This window comes from Syzygium oleosum, unplaced genomic scaffold, assembly GCF_021117445.2.
Source record: "Syzygium oleosum isolate NSW1041296 unplaced genomic scaffold, Sole_v2.1 Sole_v2.03, whole genome shotgun sequence".
Lineage (NCBI taxonomy): Eukaryota > Viridiplantae > Streptophyta > Magnoliopsida > Myrtales > Myrtaceae > Syzygium > Syzygium oleosum.
Genome location: NW_026607487.1, coordinates 10,968,974 through 10,982,831, shown reverse-complemented (window position 1 = coordinate 10,982,831; position 13,858 = coordinate 10,968,974). Strand labels below are relative to the sequence as shown.

Here is a 13,858-nt window from a genome sequence, read left to right as displayed (position 1 = left end):
CTTCCATTTGATTGTGATCGATTATGCGATCAATCGAACTGCTTTTGTTGCTGAACTCGTGTCAGATCGAGAAATGTTCAATATGCATCCATACGATATACTCAAATGAGACAACTACTTAAAGATCGAGCCGAAGGTCAACCTGTCCGGTGTCTTCAGATTGTCCGGACTAGGAGGTGGACCGATCAAAGTGTACGAAAGATGACCCGGATACTACTTGCCCGTTAAATGAAATAAAATAAAAAAAACACGGGTGACTTGTCTGAATCAACAAACAATGCAAAAGCCAGTGTACGTGGGTGGAGTGAAGGAAGTTGGAGGTCGTTAATTCGTTATGGTTTCCTTGATAATGTCGTATGGGTTCGAAAACCCTATATTTAGTCTTCAACAATGCTAAAAATGTGGTGACAATAAAGAAGGAAATCCCGAACCAACGTGCAGCTTATCGCCAAAACAAGAAAAGAAGAAAGGAACCGGCGTCCAGCTTCGGGAGCACTTGTCAAAACGAGTTATTCACCGCACGTACGATTGCAAGGAAATTTCGAAACAAAAAAGAATATTAATTGCACCGAGAGAGCATGTAAATCTGTTCCATCTCGGCTATTAAATGATATGTGATTCACACGCGACTTATGATCTCTGATGGTTCAGATTGAACGAACTCACATGCATCGGATGCACGCGATATTTTTTTGAAAATTCAACACGTTTAGGATGATGTTAGAGCAACTTTTTAGTCTCCCGCCGCCTTGAGAAAAAGAAAGAATAAACAAGTTGAAAGTTTGAATAAAGTTTGCAAGGACACATGCATGTTGGAAATCTAATCACGGGTTGGTTTGAGGGTTTGAGCCGCATCTTCTTAGGTCATCCAAGACTTCACTTTATCAAAGTTTGATTTGTACAAGGCACGTCTCCTCTTCTCTCTAGCTCCTTTTACCTTGAATTTTTAGCATTCCACAACTCTGGATGACCAAGTTAGGCCTTCTAACTTTTTCCCTATGGAGAAAAATGAAAAATGCAAGCGGATTCGATAACTCTCGCGAGGAGCAGCAATTATCGAATCATAGTTCCGACCTCAAATAGTTTTCAACGACATATGGTACTGTAAACGTAACGTAATGCTCAACAGATAGCCGGAGATATTATTTAAAACGAACGGTACAAATTATATTAGGGTGTAGTTGAGATGATCTTTTAAGGTATGCCCTTATTTGATTACCCTTTATTCGCGGTGCGTGGCAAGTTTGATGTGGATCTTTGACTTCGATAAGCAAAAGGGACATGCGAACCAAAACGTGCTTTCCGAGAAAAAAAAAACCAAAACGTGCTTTGAAGTTGAAGTCCAGTGGTCAAATTATTCTGTCTGCGGGACTTCCTCATCGATGTTGAAGTAGGTTGAATGTTCAATGGTTTGTTAGTGCCTTTCACCTCTTCCCCCTTTTGGCTTTATAAATTTGACCCGGATGGTCACCATTCATCCTACCAAAAGAAGCTAAAATTACAATTAGCCAGCCAGCCATCCAATCTTCATCACGAACAACACAACTTGCTTATGAAGTTTGCTGACTCCCTGCCTCCAGGGCAAAAAATTTTCCAATTTCTTTCGAGCTATAAATAATGACCGGTGCGAGATCCACCTGATCTGACGGGCCAAATCCATTCTAATATCTACGGTATAAAGAGGGATTCGCTAGTTGTAGACTTCACTCCGAATCAGACCCACCTACAGTAATATGCAGTATTTTTGGACAATATGCACTGTTCACGATAGCTAGACTATATGGAAAAGCCAAAGTGGACCAAATACGGCATGCTTCACTTTTGTCCCTATTGAAGATGATGACGCATAAAATTGAAGATAAATCCGTCGTAGAGCCACCAAACCCATTACTCTTGTTCCCTGATTAAACAATGATAGAGCAAGTGATGATAATAACATCCATGTTTGCAAGCATTGCTCTTACGAAAAAGACGCGGTAACGAGAGACTTCTGTACTGTGTATACTGAACTTTTGATTTATGCGCACGCGAGTGGTGCTCTTTTCTAGAGGAGGATATATAACTCAAAAACCATTGCCACACCCAGCATGACTCAGAGAACCATTAGAGGTCCACTTACCGCTCCTTTCTTTCCGTAGTTATCAATAAGATCTCTTGCCCCGTCATATTGAGAGGACGTCAGCATTCTCTAAAGAAGATTTCTCACTTGTTCAGATAAATCAAGTTCCGTGCTTGTCGCAGTACACTAAAAGGTACCAAGTCCATCCGACTAGTGAGGAATATCAATGAAGTGCAGTAAAACTATTACTCAATCATACTATAACCAAAGATGGAAGAAAATCAAGCATCAAGCAAATTGTTAAGGAATCGATAAATGTCAGTATAATCTTTCTCTCAGTTTCAAAAACCTATGAACCCAATGTAAATGGCAAGACAAACTACTCTTCTGTCAAGAAATCATGAACAAAATTCGAAAATTCTTAACCTACTAAAACTCATATCTGCATTTCTAGGCCATCCAGACATATCTATCCATCTCTATTTCCACTCTGAGGAGCACAGGTCTTCCATCCCTGTTTCAACGGATAATTCCTCTCAGGACCTTCCCTGATTCCCATCTCCAGATTCGTCAGCTCATGAGCCAAAAAGGAAAACGAAAGGAGAAAGTTCTTGGGCTTTACTATACAGACAGGTCGAAAGTCAACAAAACTCAGTTTGTCAAACTCATGTCAGTATCATATTTGCTCCCATCACGTTCCTGCACCTCCAGGCTTTTGCGCTTGCACCAGCATAAATATTGAGGGATTGGTCCGTCTTTTCCAACAACCCAGGCATGAGCTGCGACAGCATCCAATGTCAACCTGTGTTCTGGATCTGCATATGATAGATTGGCCTTTTAGCAATCCAACCAAAAGAACGAGAAGGGAAAAACAGTCACTGTGCACAGCTTGCAGTTGGGATAAGGTATGTGATGGAGCCCACTAACACTACTAATACTAACCTTTGCACAGAAGCCCCTCCAGCAAGTTCTTAAGTTGTGGATTGAGACCATCCGGGAATATCAAAGGGTTATTAACTATCTGCCAAATCAAATTTCAAAAAGCATAAACTCAACTCAAATAATGAGATGAAATGGTGAGACAGGAGTTAGTGCTGACTGAGGCATATATACCTGGTCATACGTGTCTTGCAGTGTTTCTCCAAGGAAAGGATAATGTCCCAAGACCATACAGTAAAGAGAGACACCCAAAGCCCAAGTATCAGCAGCCCTCCCATGATAAGTGAGACCTATTTTAAATACCAGGAAGAAAATCAAATTACAAAGGAGAAGTCAAAATGCTTTCATGTCAATATTTTGTTCTATCATTGCCCTAATGGATAAGGGACTGGACCTAGACAGCACTCGGGTGCTGTGAAAACAGGAGTCCCAGGAGATCGCCGAAGTTCATCATTATCATCCTGCAGATATCAATGACAAAAATTCACAATCCCCAACATTTAACAAAAAAAGTGACCCCAGGATTGATCATCGTTAAATCCAAACCAGATTACCCATCGACTTGATACATTTATGCTTTGATTGGGAAGGAGGGGAATGGAAAAAAAATGAGGGGTGGGTGTAGAAAATGTAATAAAATTTACAATCCGAGAGAGGAGGAAAGGAGGAAAATTTTAATTTTTCCATCTATTCTCATAACCTCCAAGTGCTCCAAACATAGCATCAGAATTTCCCATTTAGATCCACAAACATGAGCTAGCGTAAACTGTTTCTCGCATACTTATGCAGATAGCATGAAATAGGAGAATATCAACACCAAACACTTCTCCTCGCCAAACGTATATCTTTTACGCTGGTTAGAGATTTTTCTTCTCCTCCAGAAAATACAAACTGTAACATGAAGTTCAAATTTACAACTTCAATTATCAAGGAAAAGCATATTTGGTAGTTTCTCTTTCATTCAAGTGATAATTTACAAAAGCCTTGGGAGCAGCAATCATTACCTCAAAGACCTGGCTAACACTGAAATCTCCTATCTTCACAATGCCAGAACTGGTCACCAACAAATTATCAGGCTTGATATCTCCATGCACTATATTCTGGTTCCCTCGCATTAAAGAAAAGAACATGCACTCAATACAGTGTTGACAGCTTAGCATCATCCCAGCATGAAGGACAAAATAGAAAGCAATGCACACAGATTTCAACACAGATAGTAGTAGCATACATGACTGTGGAGATAGATCAACCCAGAAACAATATCGCGCAGATACTTTCTGGCAGTATTTTCTCCAATCCCACCAGGTGGACCAGATCCTTCATAAGCCCATTTGCCATCCACATATTCAAGAACTAACCCAAAAACAAACCATTTGTCAATGTTATGATACTTGAGACAATTTCAACAGAAATTCAATGGCATAATCAAGCACATTGAAAGTTCATCCTGAAAAACCAACGGGAAGTAAAATATTAAGCATACCCATGTAGAAGTGATCTGTTTCTGGGTCATCAATCACCTCTACGAGGTTGACTATATTAGGATGCTCCAACATTTTCATGATCAAAACCTACAGCAAAAGGAAGAACATAAATAAAGCTTTTATCCGGAAGTGCAACTCCATGCAAAATAATGTTGCTCTAATCCTCTAATAGGTTATGTAAAGGAACAAATGTTGCTCAAATAGGCCTTTATTCTGTCATAGTCGAACAAGAAATAGCATACGAACGACATTAAACAGCAGCACCACATAACTAGAATGAATGGATCAAGCAACGCAAGAAGTTAAGAGTTGAGTTTTATGATGCATGTTTTTCCCAGTCATCATCAACACAATTTGCTCAGAGTATTCAAATTCCCAGTAGATCGAGATAAAGAGTACAAAGGTGAATCAGACAAAAAAACATACTTCTCGAAGAACATCGGTCATGGCAGTTTCTGAAGGTGCCACGCGCAGCCTTAGCAAATGGGACTTATGAAAGGCCTGCAATGGAATGACTAAAATTCATACAGATCATAACTGTCTAGTCATTGAGAACAAGCCCCTACCCTATGCAAATACGGAAAAAATACATGATTCTAAAGGACAATGAGAAATAGTATGGGATGGGACATCTTCTAAACATATGTCTGCCGCTCCCATATATGTATAGCCACCTAGTGCACTATCTTTGGAGTATCTATCGTTTTTTCAAGAAACGAGGACAGACGAAGATAAAGGATTCATTAAGTTAGCCACTCCAAAGTTCTAAGCTGCTGTCTCATCATCATAACATGCTTGCAAAAAATATATCTCATGCATGCAAGATATTGACGACAAAAGAAGGATGAGAGACACTGTGTGTGAGTGAGTGTGTGTGTGCGTGTGTGTGTGTGTGTGTGTGTGTGTGTGAGTGGGTGGATGGGTGTGTGTGTGTGTGTGGGTGGATGGGTGTGAGTGTGTGTGTGTGTGTGTGTGTGAGAGAGAGAGAGAGAGAGAGAGAGAGAGAGAGCTTTATCTCTTAGTTAGAGTTTTTAGCAAACTCATAAGCAGCCAGAAAGTATATTAAACTTACCTTAATTGCATAATGCTTTCCATCGACTTGACTTCGGTAGAGAACCTGTTGCACATGAAACAATAACTACATCATCTCCCTTAAAGAAAGTAACAAGATAGAATATGATACAACCACATACCACTTTGCCATAGCTACCAGAGCCAATCTTATACTCGCGAACATATTCATTGACCATCTTATTCCCGTTTTCATCCTGATAAGAAAATTGACCATAAATGCATGATCAGAGAAAGACGTATGTGCCTCATCAGAAAATGACCACCCGCAAGCTTAAAGTAGAAAAAAGATGCTAAATTACACAACCGAGACCACTGAAACAAACACTCAGAACAACCGATTCATATAGACTCACATAGCTTTGCTCAATATCACAGTCACCCCTACTGAGATAAGACTAAAAGCTTGCACGGTTCACTCAAGGAAGTTGTGCAGGCTAGTGCGTTGTATATGTATACAAAGGGATCATAACAGGCGAACCGGATAGACACTCAACTCTTAAGATACTGTTTGGATAGAAAAACTACTTTGGGTAAAAGATCACGCAGACTTAGAGCACATGCAACAATCAAATTCCCTGACAGCAGGATATCCATTTATGATCTCTTACGAAACGACTGCAGCATACTCCCATGAATGTGGCCAAGAAATAGTTTCACAGTTCCTTGATATTTACCTCCGAACGAATAACTTTGTGGGTTTCTTTTACAGGATACTGCCTGCAAATCAGGCCATTTTCTTCTCTAAACCTCAGAATATCTTCAGAACGTTTGGCACGGCTCCGCAATTCACCATCATCGTCATGAGCACCATCCGTGACCTCACCGTTGTATGAACGATCATCCTCATCTTCAATGTCTTCATCCAACAAAAACTCCTGAGAAAGATGATTATTCAATCCAGAAATGGGCCTCGAGGTCCTTTTAGGCTTCCTGGAGAATCCAAAGCAACTACAGCAGCCCATGAATCTTGCAATTGGATGCCCTTTGCTGAACATGAGAAATTTGGAACCTATAATTATATACTGCAACCCTCAGCTTCGAGATAAACAAAAACTCCAAAGACCTGCAAAAAATGCACACCCAGTTCTCAGAAACGGTTGCCAACCACAGCCCTCTCCTAAGCAAAAAGAAAGGGACGCCTAACGATAACGACGCGAACAAAAACAAAACTCTGCCAGATTGTGCCGCTACGAAGCACACTCCGCAGCCAAATTCTCACTCCAGAACAAAATTAACACTGCAGTCCCGAAGCTTCCTCGCGAAAGATTCACAGAATCAATCACCAGGAGCGAATTGACGCATCGACGATCTCAGTCGAGATTCCGGAAGCGAACAAGACATCAACTTTCACACACACACACACACACACCTGGTATGCACAGGAGAGGACGGGGCTCCAGAGCCCGAAACGCAGCTTTGCTATTCCAACGGATGCCATTCGGACAAATGAACGAAGCAGCTGATCACGTCGCCGCAGCAGCTGTTTCTGCCGAACACCAACATAGCGATAGCTCCAGCTTATTGAAGACCTCGATGCGGGAGAGGGAGAGGGAGGGAGAGAGAGAGAGAGGCCTGAATCCTCCACCGCCTCGCAAAAAGCAAAGGGAGAGGGGAAATTTCTTTGACCCTTTCCGACAAGAAAGAAAGAAAGAAAACAAATAATGCGATTAAAATAAACATTAAAAAAAAGACAACAGCAGCGCATAAACCTGTCCAGTTGACGAAATTCACTTAACAGGAAACGAGAAAATGACACGCCCCTCGCATGGAAGGCTCAGACGCCCCCATCCGGGCAAATCGAGACCGGAACATGTCCGACAACACGGTCCCATAACCATCACGATTCAGCAATCCAACCCCAACAAAAAAAAAAAAAAAAAAAAAAAAAAAACAAACAAACAAACCGCCTCACCTTCTCGCACGATTTGCCGAAGGAGGCGACAGGTTCGGCGACCGGAAAATTTTACCCCGGAACGGACATTACGACACGCCCGGCAATACGAATAGCCCCGACGACCGCACCGGGCGACGGCGCACGACGATGCGCTGAAGAGCAGAAAGAAAATTTGACCGAGCGGGAGGCCGGAGATCCGGAAACCCTAAAATCGAGCACGAAACCGGGGAGGAATGAATACGGCGGAGGAGCGACTGGGGATTTCGGAGGGAGAGATTCGCCGCGAGACCGGGGCGGGGGGGGCCCTTGAAGGTTCCTGCGCGATTGCGTTGCCCCAAAAATCCGAGCGTGGGCTGAAGTGGGAAGGGAAGGTCTTCGGAGGGGAGTCGAGATGAGAAATTAGGGAAATCCGGGTGGGCCAAAACTAGAAGGAAACGGAAAAGCGCGTCCGGGAAGAGGCTCGGGAGGTTTATTTATTTATTATTTTTTTTTGCGAAGGGCTGATAAATAAATCGACGTTGATTTCCGTTGGCCGGCTCGACGTGATTCGAATGGGGCTGATAGGCACGGGCGGTCTCCAATATGGCGGACCATATGCGCGTTCTTTTAACATTCTTGCAATAACATGATCCTTCGGTTGCTCGAAATTCTTTAGATTTTAATGTACTTGCTGCTGATAATTTGACGTAAAATAGAAGTGAACATATTTCGAGCGTAGACATTATTTTTAGTTTATTACGTATTGTAAGAGGTAGTCAGATCTACAAAATTGGATTGGCATGATCCACGATGTTAAACACGCCGTTTGATGGGTCCGGACGCTCAGCTAAATATATTGGGGTTGAGATATGTCTTCATCTCACCGCGACTAGACTTACATTATTGGCACATGCTTTATCAAGAGAAATTGCTTTTGTCGTTTTCAATGTATTGCTAACGATAGACTTATGTTTTGACCGGAAAAAAAAAATAACAATAGACTTATATTATCGTTTGGTGGCACGCCGATGTCAAGTTCTCAACTATTCTCAAATCAAAATTCTCACGTATGGTCATTCCGATATAACCACTGTTCCATTCAAGAATTGAGCTACGAGCCGACATGCATTTGTAGAGGTCAAGGATGAGAGAGACGTTTTTCGGGCATGATTCGCCAAGGAGGAGGCCAACATGTGATGTTAATCAATTTCCTTCAAGTGTCGGCTCTGATTAAATGCAGTCACCTTCTTATTTTCTAACTTCCGATCCGTTCGATTCATCAATCCCTTGTGCCCAGGGTCGAGCGTGGCAACAAAAGTACCGTTACTTGGAGGCATTGCACGTCCCAACGAGCTTGCGAGTACTCTTCATTTGGCATCATCCGATCAAGAAGCTTCCTCCGCTCATACTCCACATAATCCAAACATTCCTTTTCGTTCCTGATTAATATTTTTTTTTCTCTTCTTTTTCCCTCAATTTTTTTCGTATTGCAATGAAATTAAATCATGATTAATTTTTTTTTGTCAGAAAATCTGATTAATTGCGTTTGCGCGCGTGCGCCGCCCTCGTACAACTTCAGCATCTCAAATTCCCTTTTTTTTACCTTGACCGTAAGAATACGAATTTCGCGAGGATTGACTTGGCAGGTTACTCCGAAGGGGACTCGCCCGTGCGTGCTAGCGCTCCATTGCTACGATTGGCTTGGCTTGGCTTGGCTACTCCAAAATTGCCTTGGGTGGGTCGGATTTTTGTGACAAAATAATGTTCGCGAAAGACTGACTATTCATGAGAATCAAGCATAAATATTGCACTGCCCGCAAGCTGGATGTTGACCCGAGACTAGAGTGTGGAAATATCGGGCTCAGAAAGATTTGAAATGGGAAAATGATATAAATGATCCGTAAACTTTGGTCTAATAAGCAACGTCATCCCTGAACTTTTAATTTGTTCAATACGATACTGGACTTTGGCCCAATGTGGAATGTTGTCCCCGGACTTTTAATTTTGTTCAATGTGGTCCCCGAACTATTGGTAAATGTTAATTTTCATATAATCAAGGGACTAGATTATAAGAAAAAGACGCAGACTTAAGGACTATATCAAACATTTTGTACGTTTTTCTTCTTGCTACATTGCCGAACAGTGCATGAACAGTAACTTTCTGAAAATTGACCTGGTTTTTCAAATACAACGAGCTGATTTTTTCAACACGCTTGGCAAGGTTTTTGACCACATTAAAAAAAATTTAAAGTCTAGGGACGACATTACACATTGAGCCAAAGTCTAGGACCCCGTTAAACAAATTAAAAGTTCAAGGATGATATTGCATATTAGGATCAAAGTTTAGAAACCGTTTGTGTTATTATCCAATTTGACAACATGCTATGCTGCGATTACACGAATAAATGGCAAAAAATTGTTCCGCACGTTTCATTTAACGGATAACATATATACATATTATATACACACACAAGAGAATGCAAAATGTAGGCAAGAGAAACAACACATAAATATGGCAAATATAGATTTGCCTATTGGGCTATTAACTATGGAAATAATCTAAATATAGGCTTCGTTTGTTTTGCGGAAACTGAATGATTTGGAAAATATTTTAAAAAATCATGTCAGCCTTTTTAGTTAGTCTAATAGGACAAAGTTAACGGAATGACTTGAATGCATAAATTTGATAATTTTTAGGACTTGATTGCACTTTTTGTAAGTTTTAGAACTCAATTGCACTTTCGTGACAAGTTTTAAGACTTTCAATACACTTATTCTATTTAATATTTTTTGTAAGTTTTAGTCCAATGTGTAATATCGTCCCTGGACTTTTAGGGTGCGTTTGGCAACTATTCTATTTTCGGAAATAATTTCTGTTCAGAAATGATTCTTTTTTATTCTGTGCCCGGAAATAATTTCTAAGCATTTAAAGGTGTTTGGTAACTGCCCAAAATTTCTATTATTGGAATAAAAAAAGAATAGAAATGCGTTTGGTAACTGCACAAAATTTCTTTTTATTAATAATAATTTAAATTTTTTAATATTTATTATTATTTTTTTCTTCTTCTTCCCCTTCCTTGGCTATGGCCAGGGCCGGCAAGGACATTGTGGCCCTCGTCGGCTCCGGCGAGGGCTGGACACTCGCCGCCTGGGTGAGGGCGGCTCGCGGCTTTAGCGAGTGCCGCCACCCACGCCAGATTCGGCAAGGGCGGCACTCGTCCAAGCCGCGAGCCGCCCTCACCCAGGCGGCGAGGGTCCAACCCTCACCGGCTCTGGCCTATGGTCGGTGGCCGGCGTTCGGCCACAAGCCAGGAAGAAGAAGAAGAAAAAAAAATTTCTTTTCCATTTATGATTCTTGTTCCTAGAATTAAGAAGCAACTTTTTTTTCTTCTTGATTCTATTCCAAAATTTATTCTGGGAATAAATTTTTTTAAATTTGTGTCTGGGAACAAAAAATTTACCAAACATATTTCTATTCCAAAATTGATTCTGGAAACAAAAAAATAGAAATAGTTACTGTTTGGCCGGTTGCCAAACGTGCCCTTAATTTTGTTCAATGTTGTTCCCGAATTATTGGTAAATGTTCATTTTCATATAGTTTAGGGACTGCACTATAAGAAAACGATGCAAACGTAAGGATATATTAAATATTTACCAATAGTCCATGGACCATATTGAGAAAAATTAAAAGTCTAAGGACGATATTGCATATTTGACTGATAGCATTGAACAAATTAAAAATTCAAGAATGATATTGCACATCATGACCAAATTTTATGGGTCGTTTATGTTATTATCTAATTTGAAAACAGATCTCTTGCTCCCTCAACTGTGCCGCGATTGCATGAATAAATGGCAAAAAAAATGTTCCACGGGTTTAATTTAACCGATAAAATATATACACACACAAGAGAATGCAAAATGTAGATAAAAGAAACGCCACATAAATATGGCAAATATATATTTGCCTATTAGGCTATTAACTACGGAGACAAGTAATCTAAATATATAGGCTCCGTTTATTTTGTGAAAAATGAATAATTTTGAAAATATCTAAAAAATCACGTCAGCATTTTCCGTTGGTCTAATCGGATAGAGTTAACGGAATGATTGATTGCACTTTTCGTAAGTTTTAGGATTTAATTGCACTTTCGTGATAAGGTTTAAGACTTTTGATGCACTTATTCGTTTGCTTTTCATTCCTGATTAGTATTTTTTTCTATTATTTTTCCCTCACATGTTTTTGCATGGCAATGAAATTAAAATATGATCAATTTTTTTACCTTGACCATAAGAATACGAATTTCGCGAGGATTGACTTAGCAGGTTCTTACGAAGGGGATTCGCGCGTGCACGGTAGCGATGCCTTGCTACGATTGGCTTGGCTTTGGCCGACTCCAAATGGCGTTAGGTGGGTCGATCTTTCGCGACAAAATAATGTTCGCGAAAGACTATTCAATTCGAATTGTATAGCCAATCATGATTAGATGCTAAAATTAGTGGGATTAAGTTAGCTAATTATTAACATACGAGCAGCGTGTCGGCGCGACACATGAAGACGTCCACGGATTTGATTGGGGGGGGGGGGGGGTTTGGAGGTACCAAGTCCACTTGATTGACGTTCGCTTTACAAAAGACTATTAAGATTCCACCTAATTATGCTTTTGTATTAATTTTCTCGCTCAATCTTTTAGGGTACGATGTGCATTGTCATTTTGGGACTGATGTGGGCTTAACGTCAGCCCTTTCAAACATGTAATAAGTTTTAGGAGATATGTTCACTAGAAATCCTAAAACTTGTTATGAAAGTATAATTGAGTTCTAAAACTTACAAAAAATGCAATTGAATCCTAAAACTTGTCAAATTGATTATATCGAGTCCTAAAGTTAACACGGTCCAAGTTAGCTAACGGAAAATGCTGACGTGACTTTTTTAAATGATTTTTTATATCCTATATGATGATGACGTGGCTTTATTATTATTTTAATATTAATTTTATTTAAATTAAATTTAAAAAAAAATGAGGAGGAGGACATGCGAGGAGGGAGGGCACTTGCCGAGAGGGGCCGGCGAGGGGTCGCGACCCTTCCCCAGATCTGGGCGAGGGCCCACAGGCCCCCGCCTGCTGTCGCCCCATCCTCGCTGGCCCCTCCCCGCTTGTCCTCCTCCTCCCTTTTTTTTAGCTTACTTTTAAATTTATTTTAAATAAAATTAGTATTAAAAATTAAATTTGGGCCAAAACGACGTCGTTTTAGTCTTATATCTCATTCTTTAGCCATGTCATCGCCACACAGGAGAGAGAAAATATTAAAATATAAGCAACGTCAGCACCACGTTAGCATTTTTCATTAGTAAGTTTGACGGTGTTAACTTTAGGACTCATTTGAGCTAATTTGACAAGTTTTAGGATTTGATTGCACCTTTTGTAAGTTTTAGGACTCAGCTGCACTTTCGTGATAAGTTTTAGGACTTCTAGTGAACATATCCCTATGAAAATTGTCCAAAAAATCCTAAACCTAATGCACAAATCTTATAATTTTGCCAATTAAATTTTAAACATTTTCACATTTTGCCAATTGAATCAATCCGGTCAATTTTGGACGAAAATCATTAACACGAGACACAGTCGGAGCTGACGTGGATAATTTTTAATAATATTTTAATATTTTTCGATTTTTTTTAATATTTTTCCTTTGTTTTGTTTTCTTCTCTTTTCCTTCTTTTCTTTTTTTTCCATTTTCTCTTCTTTTTCTTTTCTCTTTTTCCCACTGCAAGGCCTCGTTGATGGCCACCCTCGCCGGCCTTGAACAAGGGACACCTAGGCCTGGGCTGGCAAGAGCTGCCATTGACCTTGGCTCAGACCATGGCTATCAACGACAGTTAGGATTTGAAGCTTGTGCCCGCTATGGCCACTTGAGCTCGAGCTCTAGCTCATGACCATGGCTAGGATGTGAAGCTCACATATCTTGAGCTCGTCGCCTCTCGGCCATGGATTTTGGTGGTGGTCGAGATTTGGAGTTCATGGCCGTCGTGGCCACTTAAGCTCGAGCTTTAAGCTTGCGTCCATGGTTAGAATTCGGAGCTCCTTTCCTCGCGGCCATAGCCGGTTTCGTATATCTTGAGCTCATGGCCTTGCAGCCATGGTTATCGATAGTGGTCGAGATAAGGAGCTCGTGGCGCTCTAAACTCGCAGTGATGGCCGGGATTTGGAGCTCACATATCTTGACCTTGTAGCACCTTGCAGCCATGGCTGTCGGTCGTGGATTGGATATGAAGCTTGCGTATCTTGAGCTCGTCACCTTGCGGCCATGGCCTCCATGTTGGAGCTTTCTTAGATTTGAACTCGAGGCGGAGATCCAGCTAGACTAGCGAGGGCAACCTTCGCCCGATCCGATGAGGGCAGCTCTCACCAGCCCAGGCCTGGGTGT

The 13,858-nt window shown here is 40.9% G+C and overlaps 1 protein-coding gene across 2 annotated transcripts; it reads right to left on the bottom strand.

The window, feature by feature from the left end:
- Positions 1-2,347: 2,347 nt before the first annotated feature.
- On the bottom strand, positions 2,348-7,606 carry LOC115670624 (serine/threonine-protein kinase GRIK1). Of its 2 annotated transcripts, none has more exons than XM_056309921.1 (13): positions 7,469-7,606; positions 6,926-7,183; positions 6,231-6,619; positions 5,676-5,750; positions 5,555-5,599; positions 4,909-4,983; positions 4,482-4,569; positions 4,227-4,351; positions 4,003-4,098; positions 3,393-3,459; positions 3,173-3,288; positions 3,002-3,080; positions 2,348-2,874 (listed from the first exon to the last, which is right to left on the bottom strand). In XM_056309921.1, exons 3-13 carry the CDS (start codon positions 6,549-6,551, stop codon positions 2,711-2,713), a joined length of 1,251 nt encoding a protein of 416 aa, XP_056165896.1. In that variant the 5' UTR covers positions 6,552-6,619; positions 6,926-7,183; positions 7,469-7,606; the 3' UTR covers positions 2,348-2,710. The 2 variants fall into 2 exon arrangements, with proteins under 2 accessions (XP_056165896.1, XP_056165897.1); XM_056309922.1 differs by having other exon boundaries at positions 6,926-7,042.
- Positions 7,607-13,858: the final 6,252 nt, after the last annotated feature.

Coding starts and splice junctions, on each gene's coding strand:
- LOC115670624 (XM_056309921.1), bottom strand. CDS start 6,551: ATGTTCAGCAAAGGGCATCCAATTGCAAGATTCATGGGCTGCTGTAGT. Junction 5,600..5,675: donor CTGGTAGCTATGGCAAAGTG/GTATGTGGTTGT, acceptor CATGTGCAACAG/GTTCTCTACCGAAGTCAAGT. Junction 4,570..4,908: donor TGACCGATGTTCTTCGAGAA/GTATGTTTTTTT, acceptor CTTTTGCTGTAG/GTTTTGATCATGAAAATGTT.